At 43.8% G+C, this 13,790-nt stretch overlaps 1 protein-coding gene across 2 annotated transcripts in view; it reads left to right on the top strand.

The window, feature by feature from the left end:
• Positions 1–13,790, top strand: part of Ptprt (protein tyrosine phosphatase receptor type T) — a 1,035,616-nt gene that overhangs the window by 431,518 nt on the left and 590,308 nt on the right. For both annotated transcript variants that reach the window (XM_076849097.1, XM_076849096.1), the window contains exon 7: positions 8,843–9,136. In XM_076849097.1, the coding sequence (XP_076705212.1) occupies positions 8,843–9,136 (294 nt within the window). The remainder of the gene's footprint in view (positions 1–8,842; positions 9,137–13,790) is intronic.

Here is a 13,790-nt window from a genome sequence, read left to right as displayed (position 1 = left end):
TCAGTGCTAGAGGTGAGCAGTCACCTGTGCATGGAGGTGCTAACCAAGAAGTCTGCAAGAGGTCTTTGGGGTAGATCAAGGGAATGTGGGCTGAGTGCTACCAACATCTAACATAGGGCTAAAAGTGGCAGAGCTGGGATTCAAACTCATTCAATTCTGATGCTAGAATTCCATCTTAAGATAGACTCAAATATGATGAGGAAAGTAAAATAGTGAAAACCACATCGTAGGAAGAAATTGCTTAGGATCCTAAGAACTAACAATATTTGTGCCAGAAAATAGAATAGTAAGGGTCCATGGCTCCTGCTCTCAAGGACCATCATATTGGGGAGATGCATACGGAAGACCCACTCAAGGACCTGGGGACACTGGAAAAAAATGCCCTTGGTCCATGTCGTTGAACATTTCACAGTCTGGGGAGACCATCAGGTAGCCTACATACAGTGTGCAGTTCTGGGATGCACATGTACCCAGGAAGCACCAATGAGAAGCCTCTCTATGGCAGGGTAGGCTGTCAGTCTCTGGGTACCTGTCTCCTGTCGCCATGAGTACTGGCAGCTAAAGGATTCTTGTTCCCTCTTGTACTGTGTTGAATAATGTTTCCTTAAAACTCATGTTTTTTCCTGAAACCCTGAAAATAGCATATTTATGGAGATAATTCAAATTAAAATGAGGCCAAATAGAGTAGAGTGGGCCCTGATCCAATATGCCTGGAGTCCTTATAGGAAGAGGGAAATTTGTGCACAGAGCACAGATGGGGGAGAACACCATGAAGACGGAGGTGGGGAGGGGAGTGATGCTGGCGATGCCAACAAAGATCCAGGACTGCCGGATACCAGAGGCTAGAGGAAGCGAGGGAGGATTGTTTCCTAGAGTCTGCCAACGGAAAGGGGTCCTGCTGACACCTTGATTTCAGATGTCCAACCCCTGGAACTATGACACAATAAATCACTGTTGTTTGAGCCACCCAGTTGTGGTCCTTTGTTACAGAACTCCTAGGAATCATCCACTCGGAATCCCTGTCCTTAGCCCTGTGACAGCTGCCTGTCTGGGGACGGAGGGTGATGCCTCTATTCCCCAGAGCAGCTGATAGCCAATTACGGACACACAATTCTGGTCCCCTTCCCTCAATGAGGACTAAATCTGTGGTGTGGTTTGTGTCCAGAGCTCCCTGGGATTAGGTGGAGCTTAGTCTGCTATCAAACGCCAATCCCTTGTTCCGCTTCTACCTTTGCACTCTCCTGCCTCCTTCTGAAAAGTCTCCAATCAGTCACTTGCACAGAATCCTCGTCTCAGGCTCAGCTTGTTGGGACCTTCTGCTGCCATACCACAGAACACAGGGAACACAGTCTCGGGGGGGGGGGGGAGAATATCCAGGGGGTCATCCCAGAGGAGAGTTAAACCTTTAAGGACAAGAAAAAGTCAGGTGGCTGGAGAAAAGGAAGAGTGATCGGCAGAAGAACAGCACAAGCAGAGACAAATCTGCTACTTTCGTGTCACTTGTGTGTGAAGTTGGGGGGGGGGAATAGAAGTTAGTGGACAGTGAACCTGGGCGGGTGAGAGAGGTCTCCTCTTGGAAGCCAGGTGTGCTCTCTCACTTTTAAGAGTCTTCACCTGTTGTGTGGACAAGTGTGCTCCTTCTCCCTGCAGGTCTTCAAGTTAAGTCACAGGCACGTGCTGGGGAATTAAGCAGATATATACAATGAGGTCCTGTGTACCTCCCATGTCTATGGTTACTGCTGCCGGCTTAACAAGGAGCTAGATAGTTCCAGATCTGGCTTCTCCTTCTCTCCCACCTCTGTGGCCTCAGACAAGGTACTTAATCTCCCTCAACCACAGGAATCCTATTAGCAGGAGCTGGTATAGTGGAGTGAATACAAGCACTGCCCTGGAATCTCAAAATTAAAAGCTGGCTCCTTCTCTTACTAGCCTGGTAATTGTGATCAATTAACTTCCTGAAGCCTTAGGTTTGCTTTTTCTGTTTTGTTTCATATATAAAATGGGATTGATAATAGCACCTGCTTGAATGCGTTTAGAAGGATTAAGTGACACAGTGCATCTAAAGTCCTCAGCACAGTGCCTGGCACACAGCTAATCCTCAGGGAGCATTCTTACTCTGTGTCTTCACAGTCCAGGGAGCTGAAACTCCACGGGCTCACTGCACAGCCAGAGACCGTTTACTACTGAGGAAAGAGCGCAGCCTCTGAGAAGACCCGGGATTCAGTGTTGTTTCTGATTACTGCTAGTGTGAGAGCGGATGGGCTGGTTACCTGTATCTGCTCTCACACATCAAGCATCAGCCTTGATATCCACCTCCATAAAATGAAAGTTCTATTATTTGCTTCATGGGTCACCGTCCGGAAACGGAAGAGGAAGCAGGTAAAGCACTATAAATAGTTAGGGTCACAGGACTCTTTGAAAGTCAACTCTAAACACAGATGGATTTCCTTGAGCAGTGGCCAGAAGTGGCCAGGATCTCTCCTTGCTAGTGAACTATTGGTGAGGAACTGGCTGGAAAAATGGAACAGATGATTCCTGGCACTTGATTCCTGCTACCTAGTTCCTGGGGAGATAGAAGAGGAGATTGGCTGTGAAGAACCACTGGGTGGGTCATACTCACAAATAAAATCTTAAGATATAAAATCTTTATTTAAAATGCTTATCTTTATAATTGATAGCCAATAAAGGCTTATTGGAGAATGTTTTTAGAAAAAACAATAAAGAAAAGGAATAAAGGAAAGAAACCTACCGTTTCCTTACAACCTTAAGAAAAACCATCCGTATGTCGGTATATTAATATCTAGATGTTTCAATGGGTTTAGGTAGGTGAGATTTTATTTTCTTGAGTTTAGTTGAAGTTAAGACTTCTATGCCTGTGGAGGGTGTCTGAGGAGGACATCTTTCTGGAGGAATTTGTGGTGTCCATTTTCAGGACGATCACCAAAGCCATGGTTGACCCTTCAGAGTGAAGCAGCTTGCTCTTAAGTGTTAACTAAATGCCATCTGGACGAAGGGTGCGGAGCTCCACCTTCTCACAGTGTGGGCTGTGTCCAGCTCAATCTGGCGTTAGGTTGTGAGGTTGCTCTCTTCTTCCAGGATCTTAGAAAGAAGGGTCTTTCATTAGCTAACCCTCCCATAGGACCCATCCTTGTAGTACCCCAGATCCTCATGGCATGGTCCATCCCCAGGTGCCCTGGGGTATACCTTCAACTCATTTTCTCTCAGGAAGAGTAAGTAGACAGCACTTTTCTGCATTTTATTTATTTATTTTAGAATCTGAGTGTCTTTCTATGGACTTTACAAACACGCCACAACTTGTCTGGCCATAACATTCTTGGCACATGAAACACTCCTGTAAAACCTGAGTGTGTGCCATACCATTGTCCAGGCTGCCCTGGTCCCAATCCTTGCTCTTTGAATGACTGATTGTTTGACACTGGTTGAGTTATTTAATGTATATCTCTTTCTTCACTTTAGAAATGTGTGAATTACAATAGTATGTACCCACGGAGTTCCTGTGAAAATTAAGTCAGTCACTATTTTAAAGTGCTAAGAGCAGGGACAGGTGCCTAAGAATGTGCAGTATATCGTAGCTGCCACTGCTGTCATTCATACTTATTATTATCACCATCTTCTTTGACACGTACAGGTGTTTCATATTGGAATGATCAAGGCTGGGAACTCATTTTTTAGTCTTTTTATTTTGATGGGCAGATGTATTTTTTTTAGATGCTTGTGGTAATTTTTAGTGAGTCTTGTGTTTAAAAAATATCACTAGTCCATGGTAAGCTTGAGTCTTATCATTGATTTCATCTGGAACTCACTGTGTTCTTCATAGTCTGCAAACGCTGGTCTTCATTTCAGAAAAGTTTTCTATAATTATGTCTTTGATTGCTGTTCAGTGCTACTTGTCTGATGTCTTTCCCCCTAAATACTGGCAATGCTTAGCCTTGGTGTCCATTCTTCCATTTTTTGTAATGTTCTCCTTCTTCCTCTGATTCAGTTTCATTGTTGCTTCCCCTATAACCTCTTGTTTTTAGAAAAGACTCTTAAATAATTTTCTACCCAGTTAAATAAGATTTCAAGTGTTTTTGACTATTGGCTGTGTATCAGGCAAGGACATAAAAACTTGTTCCTGTGGGCACCTATGGTGGATTGGATACTGTCTGTTTTTAGTCGAGGGGACAGTGAGGAGTTAGGGCTACTCCTGGGATCTCCCAGTCAGGATAGAGCCAATGAGGACACTGTTGGCCAATTACAAAGTTTAGAGACGTTTACAACGTGAATCATAAACCAATCTTATTTTCTATTCTCAAGGTAAAAATATTGAGAAGTACAAAGATTGGATGGCTTCTATCTCTATGGACCACCAGGGTTACATATCTGGTAAGGCCAGGACCCTGGCCCTGTTGAGTTTCCATTCATCTTTGGATCCTCCAGCCATTTTTTTTTTTTAATGAAACAGCACTACTTACAAACCCGTAGACTATCTAATTGGAGTGGCACTTTGGAACACCTTGGTGCCTAGACCTGTGGTCTATGCAACTAAGAAGTTATGCAGCAGATTTGGAAAACAACAAGTATGGTTAAGTTAAAGATGCAAGGAAAGCTGGTCCATGTGTAATAAGTAGCATTTGTAAGAGAACAGAAGGGAACATGGCGGACATGTGTGTCTGTTATGTGCCCATGTTGGCAGGTGGGTTGGGGCAGGGTGTTCCTGAGGACTTCTGTGACCCAGGAAGTTGAAATGCAATTAAGGAGGCAGCCAGGTGAATGGAAGGGGCATTGGGAAGTGTTGGAGACCCTGTCATCCTCACCTGAACCATGTCAAGACCCACTTCACATCTTAGAAACATACAGTTTTTCTCAAATGTTTGATTTCTGACTGGAGCAGACAATACACACACACACACACCGCTCGATCATGGGCTATTTGAAGCACTTTTGCTCTCTGTGGGAATTTCTGGGAGTCAAACTGTTACAAGTGCTCACAGCAGGGAAAAGAAAGACAGAATTGGTCTGGAGATTGCTGCCTGAGGATGAGGCTGAATCACATTAAGAGGTCACCTCACCACCTACACGTGGAAGGAGAGCTCTGGCAGCTCATGGACAGCTGCCGCCCAGGTCCTGTGGTCCGCTCATGAGGTCCTTGTCCTCACCGTGCTTTGATGTCTGACTAGAAGGAACAGAGGCCATCTCTCAGCTCAGGTTGCAGCTTCCTAGAAGCAGATCTGCCTCCCTCTTGATTTGTTTCCAAATTTTGTGAGCAGAGATGCTATCGGATGTCAAAGAGTTACTCCAGGCTTTGCACAGTCGACTGGGCAGGGGTCAGGGAAAGAGAGGGCTTGGTTGTGTCTTGTGTGAAAAGACTCACGGGCGAGAACTGTCGTGCGCCTGCCCAACCTGTTTTTAGGAAACTATCAGGGCTTCAAGATCTGAGTGAGGGTGTCAGTAGAACTACTGGACTAGAAGTTAATGGTACAAGGCTGGAGGTTCATTGCTTCCCAATTTTCTGAGGCTCAGTTCTGACTAATATTTGGTGGTATTCTTCCCAGCCTCTGGGTCACAGATATTTCCTTCTGTTCTTGGCATAGACCCAGCAGGGGTTATGCATGGGTTTCACAGGGTACATGGATTCCTGAAACGATGTACAGAACTCCAGGTAATGTGCTGCTGTGAATTTTCCTGGGAAGAGAGTTTGGAATTTCCCATGAGATTTTCAGGACCTATTACCAAAAAGTAAAAACTACTGGTTTGGACTTTCCTTAAAGACTCTTCTGGTTAATTACACAAACATCTCAAGTACAAGGGTGGGGGGAGGGGCAGCCCTCTGGTTTTGAGCTCTGCTGCCCCTCCCACTCTCCTAGCTTAACCCAGTTCTCCCTGGGTCTCTGTCTCCTTCCCAATGACTCTAGTAGTCTCGGGATCACTCTTGTCCTCTAAATTGGATTTTATGGCCATCTAACATTTATTGCATCATCTTTATGAGGAGGATCGATACAAATAAACATGATTTTTCTATGCCTTTTCAAGATCATGCGGCTTAATAATCTATATGTTCTGTGTCTCACTCCTGCTTCTGTCTCTATGGACCACCAGTCCATGCGTGTGGCTAAGAATGCCAACTGTACACCGACCCACCACTGAAAGGAAAAGAACAAAACAAAGCGATAATCTGATGACTTCTTGGTGCCAGAAACAGAGATGCGATAACGAACATACACAACCCATCCTGGAGGGGACAGAGGGTGAGAGAACCACGGTGACTAGTCTCCATGACCAATCTACACGTGAACTTGTGAACCTGCAAGTCATTTGAGATGGGACATTTATACACTCATGGAGATGTTTGTTGTTATACTTGACCTACCATTAGAAACATGTGAGAAGAGACAACATTTGGAAGGATAAATAACCTTATTATTTTTCTGATGACCAGAAATAGAAAACACTGATATCTGAAGTAGAAGAGCAGAAAACCATGGTGAACAGTCAGTGGAAGAGGGCTTAATGTAACCACTTGCTGGGCCCCCAAAGCGTTAAAGTCTGCTGCTCTTAATTCTGTCCAGGGCCAGTGTGTGAATTATTATATTAAGGAATTAGGCAGAGTCATCACAGAGCTACAGAATATCACCCTGGGGGCCTCATTGGAGACTGATGGAAACTCTAGAGAGTTGATATTGGCAATCAAAGGGTCTGTATATTTATAATGCACAAAGGATGAGCCTAGAAATTATCTGCCTGCCAACTTAACTTCTCTACCTGGAACAAATTATCCAAAAATCAATTTGCAAACACCTTTGAGATAACAAGGTCTTGAGTAATAACCCCCATGACTTTGTAAAGAAAAGCATCTAGCTTGACTAATCTGCTTAATTTCCTTCTCTGACCAAAAGATAGGCTACAATAGAGGCAATCTGAAGTTGTCCCCTAAGATTTGCTTCAAGTCACACTGAGAAAATATTGTCCACCCCTGTTTCACAGAAAATTATTCTGTTTTTGAAGAGTCTTCGCTGCTAGGTAATTAATTAGAAGAGAAATGCTGAGTGAGGCTCTATCCCAAAGCCCACACCCGAGTTCCAAACTAGAACTCATACTTACTTACCTTCACCCATATGAGAAACCCAGAGCCTTTCCGGGACTGACATGTTCTTGAATACATCTGCATTGCACTCCATCCCTAAGTACCTCCTCAACCCCACCTTTTTATTTTACTGTAGGAATCACTGGCTCATTCATGTCCCTTGATAGATAACCCCATTCCTGGCCTTTGGTCCTAAGAAAATATCAGACAACAAGGACTGCAATCATTTGCACAAAGATGTTCACTACAACATCATTTATAATAGCAAAACTTCAGAACAACTCACATGTCCAACAATGGGAGTATAATTAGTGTGATAACTCCATGGATCATTCTGTAGCTATTAAAGACAGTGAGAGCAAAGTCCATCTAACATATAAACCAAGTCCTCAGGATGTAATAAATGAAGGAAGAGAAACAACTCTGCATTGGATCTCTGAGTTATTATAGCCATATTAAAATTATAAGTATATGAATAAAAATTGGAATGAATATAGAGAAATTAAAATGCCTGCTACATTGGCTGGTGGGGAAGAGGGCTATTTCTTCTTTCATTTTCTTTATTATTATTCACTGCTTTTTGTTAAGAATAAGAATAACAATCATCCAGTTTGCTGTTAAATAGGGATATCAAGAGCCAAACAGCCTTCCAAGGGGAGAGCCCATCTGGGAAGGCATGCAGAAGTTGGTTTCTTCCTGTCTTATCTGTTTCTTGACCTTGGTTAGATGACCCGATTGCTTGGGTTTCCCAGATTTTCACCCATAAAAATAGAGGCAATTAACATTGCCTAAGAAGTAAATGAAATAATATGTGTGAAATTTCCTGGTCTCTAAAAATGTCAAAAGAACTCGGTATAGTGCCCATGCCTATAATCTTAGATACTGGGGAGGCTGAGGCAGGAGGATCCCAAGTTTGAGGCCAGCCGGGGCAACATAAGACCCTGTCTCAAAATGAAATATTTAAAAAATGGGCTGGAGATGTAACTCAGTGGAAAATGCCCTTGGATTAAATGCCCACTATCCACTCCACACACACATATGTGCATACATGAATAAGCACATAAAGAAGTACTTCCTTTCTGCAGTTCTGCCAATAGGGCACCGTAAATACTATTGAAATTCTGGCATGTTTAGCCAGAACTTAATATGGAACTTAATGGAAGGGAGGTAGCAATGCAGAGCAGGTAACTCAGCAGGACTTTTCCTCTGACCTTGGATTCCTACTGGGTTCACTATGGCCAAGGGCTCTTTCTCTGCTGGACGGAACCTGCCACAGTGTGGGAGCAGCTGAATTCTTGTTAGGCCACCATCCTTACTCAACCTAGGCTCATATCACCCTCCAGGAAAGACTTCTACTAACAATCTATGTGTTTGGATGTGAAAATGCTGATAAACTACAAATTCCCTCAAATTTTGGGGTCAAACCTCATTTTATAGTAAAGGCAAGTTCACTTGAGGATAGGAAGCAGAGGATTCCTCCTGGTGGCCTTGCTGTATGCTGGAGAAACCATGTCCCACACTGTCCTTTTCTTTTTTCTTTCAATGAAGGAGATATGGTAGGTGTTGGCTATAGATTCTGAACAAATATCTACTCAGGTTATATTGACAGAAACCTAAAAACTAAAGCAGGATGTGAATGTGTCCAAAAGGGTCATAGGACTGTTTTACACGGCTGTGCCTGGACTCTGTCCCTCCCCCTCACTTGCTCATCTGTAAACCACAGGGGCTGAAAGTCCTGTGTTGATGCTTGTCTTGCAGAACCTCCCACCCCCATCGCCCCTCCAGAGCTGCTGGCTGTGGGGGCCACCTACCTGTGGATCAAGCCCAACGCCAACTCCATCATCGGGGACGGCCCTATCATCCTGAAGGAGGTGGAGTACCGTACGACCACGGGCACCTGGGCCGAGACCCACATAGTTGACTCTCCCAACTATAAGCTGTGGCATCTGGACCCTGACGTGGAGTACGAGATCCGGGTGCTGCTCACACGGCCAGGCGAGGGTGGCACAGGACCACCGGGGCCTCCCCTCACCACCAGGACCAAATGTGCCGGTAAGCGCCACCTCCTTCTTCTCGGATCCATGGTGGGCCGCTGGGCCATGGGGTTACTGGTCCTCCTGTGGGCCAGGTGACTTTGGTGGGAGTGTGCTTACGCTGTGGAGAAGGAGAGTCAAGGTCTGGGTCTGGCCTTAGAGGGCCTCTGGCTCTGGACTGTGATTCTAACCAAGAACCTCATGACTAGCTGTGCCAGGGAGAAGTCCTGGTTCTGGCAGTGATTCTGATGGGACACTGAGTCTGTTGGTGTGGCTCTGCGAACCTCTGATATCATGTGTAGTTTGAGGCTTTCTGGTGCCGATCCTGCCTCTGAGGGCTCCCAGCCCTGCTCCTCTGAAGGTTCCCGGCCCTGACTCTCTGAGGGTTTCTGGTTCTTACTGTGTCCCTCGAAGGCCTCATTTAGACTACATCCCTGTGGCCTTCTGATTCTGGTTGTATGTCTAGCATGTGTCTGATTTCAACTTTGTCCTTAAAGACCTGTGACCCTGGGATCTGGTCATTTCACTGTTGGCTCATAGTTTGAGTTTTGTCTCTGAGGAGCTCCTGGTGCCAACTCTGTCTTCAGTGCCTCCTGGTTCAGATGGTGTCTCATAGTTGATTCTGGAGCTGCCTGAGTCTCTAAGAGTTTTCTGATTCTGGATCCTTTGAGGCTCCTGGCTCCTAGCGAAGTCTAGGTTGGGGCTGTTTTTCTAAGGCCCGTCTGGATGCTACTCTATCTCCTTGGGCTTCTGGAGCTGTTTCACTCAAGTTTCTGGATGCTGCTAAAGAATCTTCTACCTGGGGCTATATGTGGGAGGGTCCTTTGGATTCAGTTGTATTCGTGAGACCTCCTGGCTTTGATGGTATTTTTAATAAGGGACTTTTGACTGGGACTGTATTCCTAAGTTGTTCTTGGCTTTGAATGCAACTCAAGAAATTAGAAGAAGTCGATGTAGTTGTTTTGTTTTTCTTTCAAATCACATTATTATCTATTTTTTTCAATCTAAGTAACCATTCATACATGAAGGAATCAAGGCTCAGTATCTTAAAACTTTTTGTCCAATGTCATAGAGTTGGCCAATGTCATAGTCAGGATTTGCACTCAGGTTTTCTGACTCTAACCCCCTTGATCTCTGGTTGCATCAAGATGAATAGAGAGGTAGATGCCGTGGGCATGGTGCACAGAGCGGGGTGCTGCACTGTGGGGAGGGGCCATTTAGGGAAGAAGGTAGTATTGACTTCCAAGGGAAAAGGGGTCACTGATGGAATTCTGGGGTGCGGGGAGTGAAGGGTCCCTCAGAAGAGAGACATGGAACTAAAAGCAAAGTATGTAATTTCTGCTATAAGGTGACACGTTATAGCAGTGCTAAAAATCACTGTTCTGTGCCCCATACTGCAATGAATACCATATTACTATGAGAAAAAAATAATGGGATTAGGAGCACCCCATATTTCATCAGTGACACAAAAATAGAGGAAGCTATTAAAAATGGCAGCACAAGTTTACACGAGTCGAATGGCTAAGAAGTGCATGAGTACCATAATACATATGGTAGATGACCTTGAGAACTTCAGATGTTTGCTTGTGGGGGTGCAAGTCAGAGGGCTGCAGCCTGTGAGATACTGTGAAGGGCTAGCAGGATGGCCCTCTGAGGCTGGTGGAGGGGTATCCACCAGATACTGACTGGTGTGGCTCACAGCACACCTGGTGAACTCAGGGAGCAGGCGGGTGTTAGGGGTGTGTGTGTTTTGTGCATCTCATTTTGTCTGGATGCAGTTTTGTACTTCACTGATGTTTTTTGCATACAAAATTATCCACAAGAAAACTTATAATTTGCATTAAGCTTAAACAGCTCCCTGATAGAGCAGGTGTTTTAGAACAAATTTGAGTTTTCAACTGTTTTGGAAATAAATTTGAATGTTCTAGCAGAATTAACTGGAACTATCCCTAAATATCTCAGAAGTATATCTTGTAGCATGTAAGCCAAGGGAAGTGAGTATTTCCATCTCTTGGAAATATTGCTTTGAAAGTTATTGAAGCACTATGATGAACAGAGATGCCATTTTTTAAAATTATTTTCAAAACTGGCCTTTGGTAAAATTCCTCATTGAAACCTGATTATGAAACTTACTACTTTAAAAGGACATAAGGGTATGTTATTAAACTGGATAATACCTTATCTCAGTTTTGCAATGCAATCGTCATCCATAAAAATAATTGATTTGATCCTACTGATGAGACTACTCTCTTTCCATGGGGTAAATGTAAGAGTTGTCAGGGGTTTTGATCTTTATAAATGATATTCAAAGTACTTTATCAGCCCCCATGGACTTATTTGCTGATGATCATATAATACATTTGGAAATTCAATTGCAAGATGATTGTCTCAATAAAAATTTACAATCTATTGCAAACAGTTGCCACAACTGTATAATGGATTTTACATGTTGAAAACACAATGATCTGACTGTCACTATAAAAATTATTACTTGGAATGCTATTTTTAATATTATATTTCAAGAAATGCTGGTGTTTAAGTAAGTTACAGCTAAAATCTTGAATAACCCACATTCTACAAAGTGTGTCATCAAGAAAATAACATCATTTCTCTCATTGCCTCTGATGGTAGAATGTTCTTTGCTTCGTAATTGATTTTTAAGAGAATGCCAGGATTGCTATCTATCCATTTGTGGATGCTCTTTATTGGCATTGGTAGTCTGAATTTTCCTCTCCTTCCCCTAGTCTATTATTAATCACACTGAAAATGTACTCATTATTTTACAAAACCAGAAAATGAGAGAGTGTGGAATGTGGGAGGTATCATTTCTGCCCAGAGGAATTTACAGGCTGGGTTAAGGTCCCAACCAAACAGCAAAAGAGGTAAAACATAAACATGAAGTTGTGTATTGAAATAGCATACTTCATGGAAGAAGACAGGGTCAGCATCAAATAGCAGTGCTCTCAGAATAATGCAGAGCAGTGTGCTTCTCAAAGTGTGGTCCCTGGACTAGCATCATCAGTGTTTACTAGAAATTAAATGTTTCTCTTCCCCCCAAATTTATACATGTTGAAACCGAATCCTCAGTGTGCTGGTCAGGAGGTAGAGGATTTGGAAGGTGATGATGTCACAAGTCTCGTAACAGAGACTCCAGAGAGCTCCTTTGCTCCTTTGCTGTGTAGGGACACAGCAAGGAGATGGGTCTGTGAACCAGGAACTGGGCCTTCACCAGATACCTGATTTGGTGACGCCCTGATATTGTACTTTCCTGTCTCTACGACTATTAAAAAAATAAATTCTGTTGTTCATCAGCTACCTACCTTATGATATTCTGCTATAGCCACCCAAACAAATTAAGACAAATATCACCTGGAGAATTATTATAAATGAAAATACTCTGAACTAGTTTCTTGACCCAATGAATCAGAAATGCTGGGGGTTTGGCCTGGGAGTCTGTGCTTTAAGGAGCCCCCTGACTGATGCGGATGCACAGCCAAATGGAAGAATTGCTGATATGCAGTGACACCTGACCTGGCCCCTCTATAAATGCCCTTTATGTAATGTGATCCTTAAGGCAGCTCTGAGAGGTAGATGGGGGGATTATATTCAGAGTTATGAGATCAAGGTCACAGTTCATTTAAGTTCTTAGAGGTTAAGTCTTTTGGAACTCTCACCCTGTGGTTTACTAATTTATTTTTTATTTATATGTGACAGTGGAATGCATTACAATTCTTATTACACATTTAGAGCACAATTTTTCATATCTCTGGTTGTATACAAAGTATATTCACACCAATTCGTGTCTTCATACCTGTACTTTGGATAATAATGACCATCACTTTCCACCATCATTTATAACCCCATGGTCCCTCTCTTTCCCTCCCATGCTCTGCCCTATCTAGAGTTTGTCTATTCCTCCAATGCTAACCATCCCTATCCCACTATGAATCAGCCTCCTTATATCAGAGAAAACATTCGGCATTTGTTTTTTTGGGGATTGGCTGACTTCACTGAGCATTATCTTCTCTAACTCCTGTGGTTTGATGGAGTTTTGGGCCATGGGACCTCCTCTCCTCCCAAGTGTCTTCTTGAAGGTGGGATTGGGTAATCATGGAGACCAGCTGAGAATGAATGTCATTTCAGCCTCAGTCCTTTTCATCAAACACTTACTGAGTCCATTCTATGTGCTGAACTCTGTTCTAGTCCTGGGTGGCAGAGGTTGGCTTAGTAAGGACCTGCTAGGAGCAGGCAGAGGTTCGGCAGCAGGAAGTCACAGGCTCAAGTGCATCTCAGTTCATCAAGGCAGTTAGACATGTGTTCTGGTTCTACCGGGACGAAGGAGTCACTGACAAGGTCCCCCCTCAGGGCACTAGGAGCAGAGTCAACCCCTTGAGCAAGAGGATTGTCAAGGGTTTGGCTTCAGAGCATCCCAGAGCAAAAGGTTGGAGTTAGGAGCAGGACTCCTAGCTGGTTGCACTGGAACCTAGACAGACCATCATGTGGGGATCCAGGGATGTGACAATGGGGAAAGGGAGTCTAAAGTGACATGCCAGGCTTCTGGTTCAGATGATTGAGAGGTAAGTGGCAGTACCATTTCCTGAGATGGAAAACACAAAAGATGGGCAGAGGAGTAGTTTGAGCTGTAATATGCTGTGCTGGAGGTGAAGGTGAGT

The sequence above is a fragment of the Callospermophilus lateralis genome, chromosome 3, assembly GCF_048772815.1.
Source record: "Callospermophilus lateralis isolate mCalLat2 chromosome 3, mCalLat2.hap1, whole genome shotgun sequence".
Taxonomy (NCBI): Eukaryota; Metazoa; Chordata; class Mammalia; order Rodentia; family Sciuridae; genus Callospermophilus; species Callospermophilus lateralis.
The sequence above is the reverse complement of the archived record's forward strand: the minus strand, read 5'-3'. Positions and strand labels throughout refer to the sequence as shown.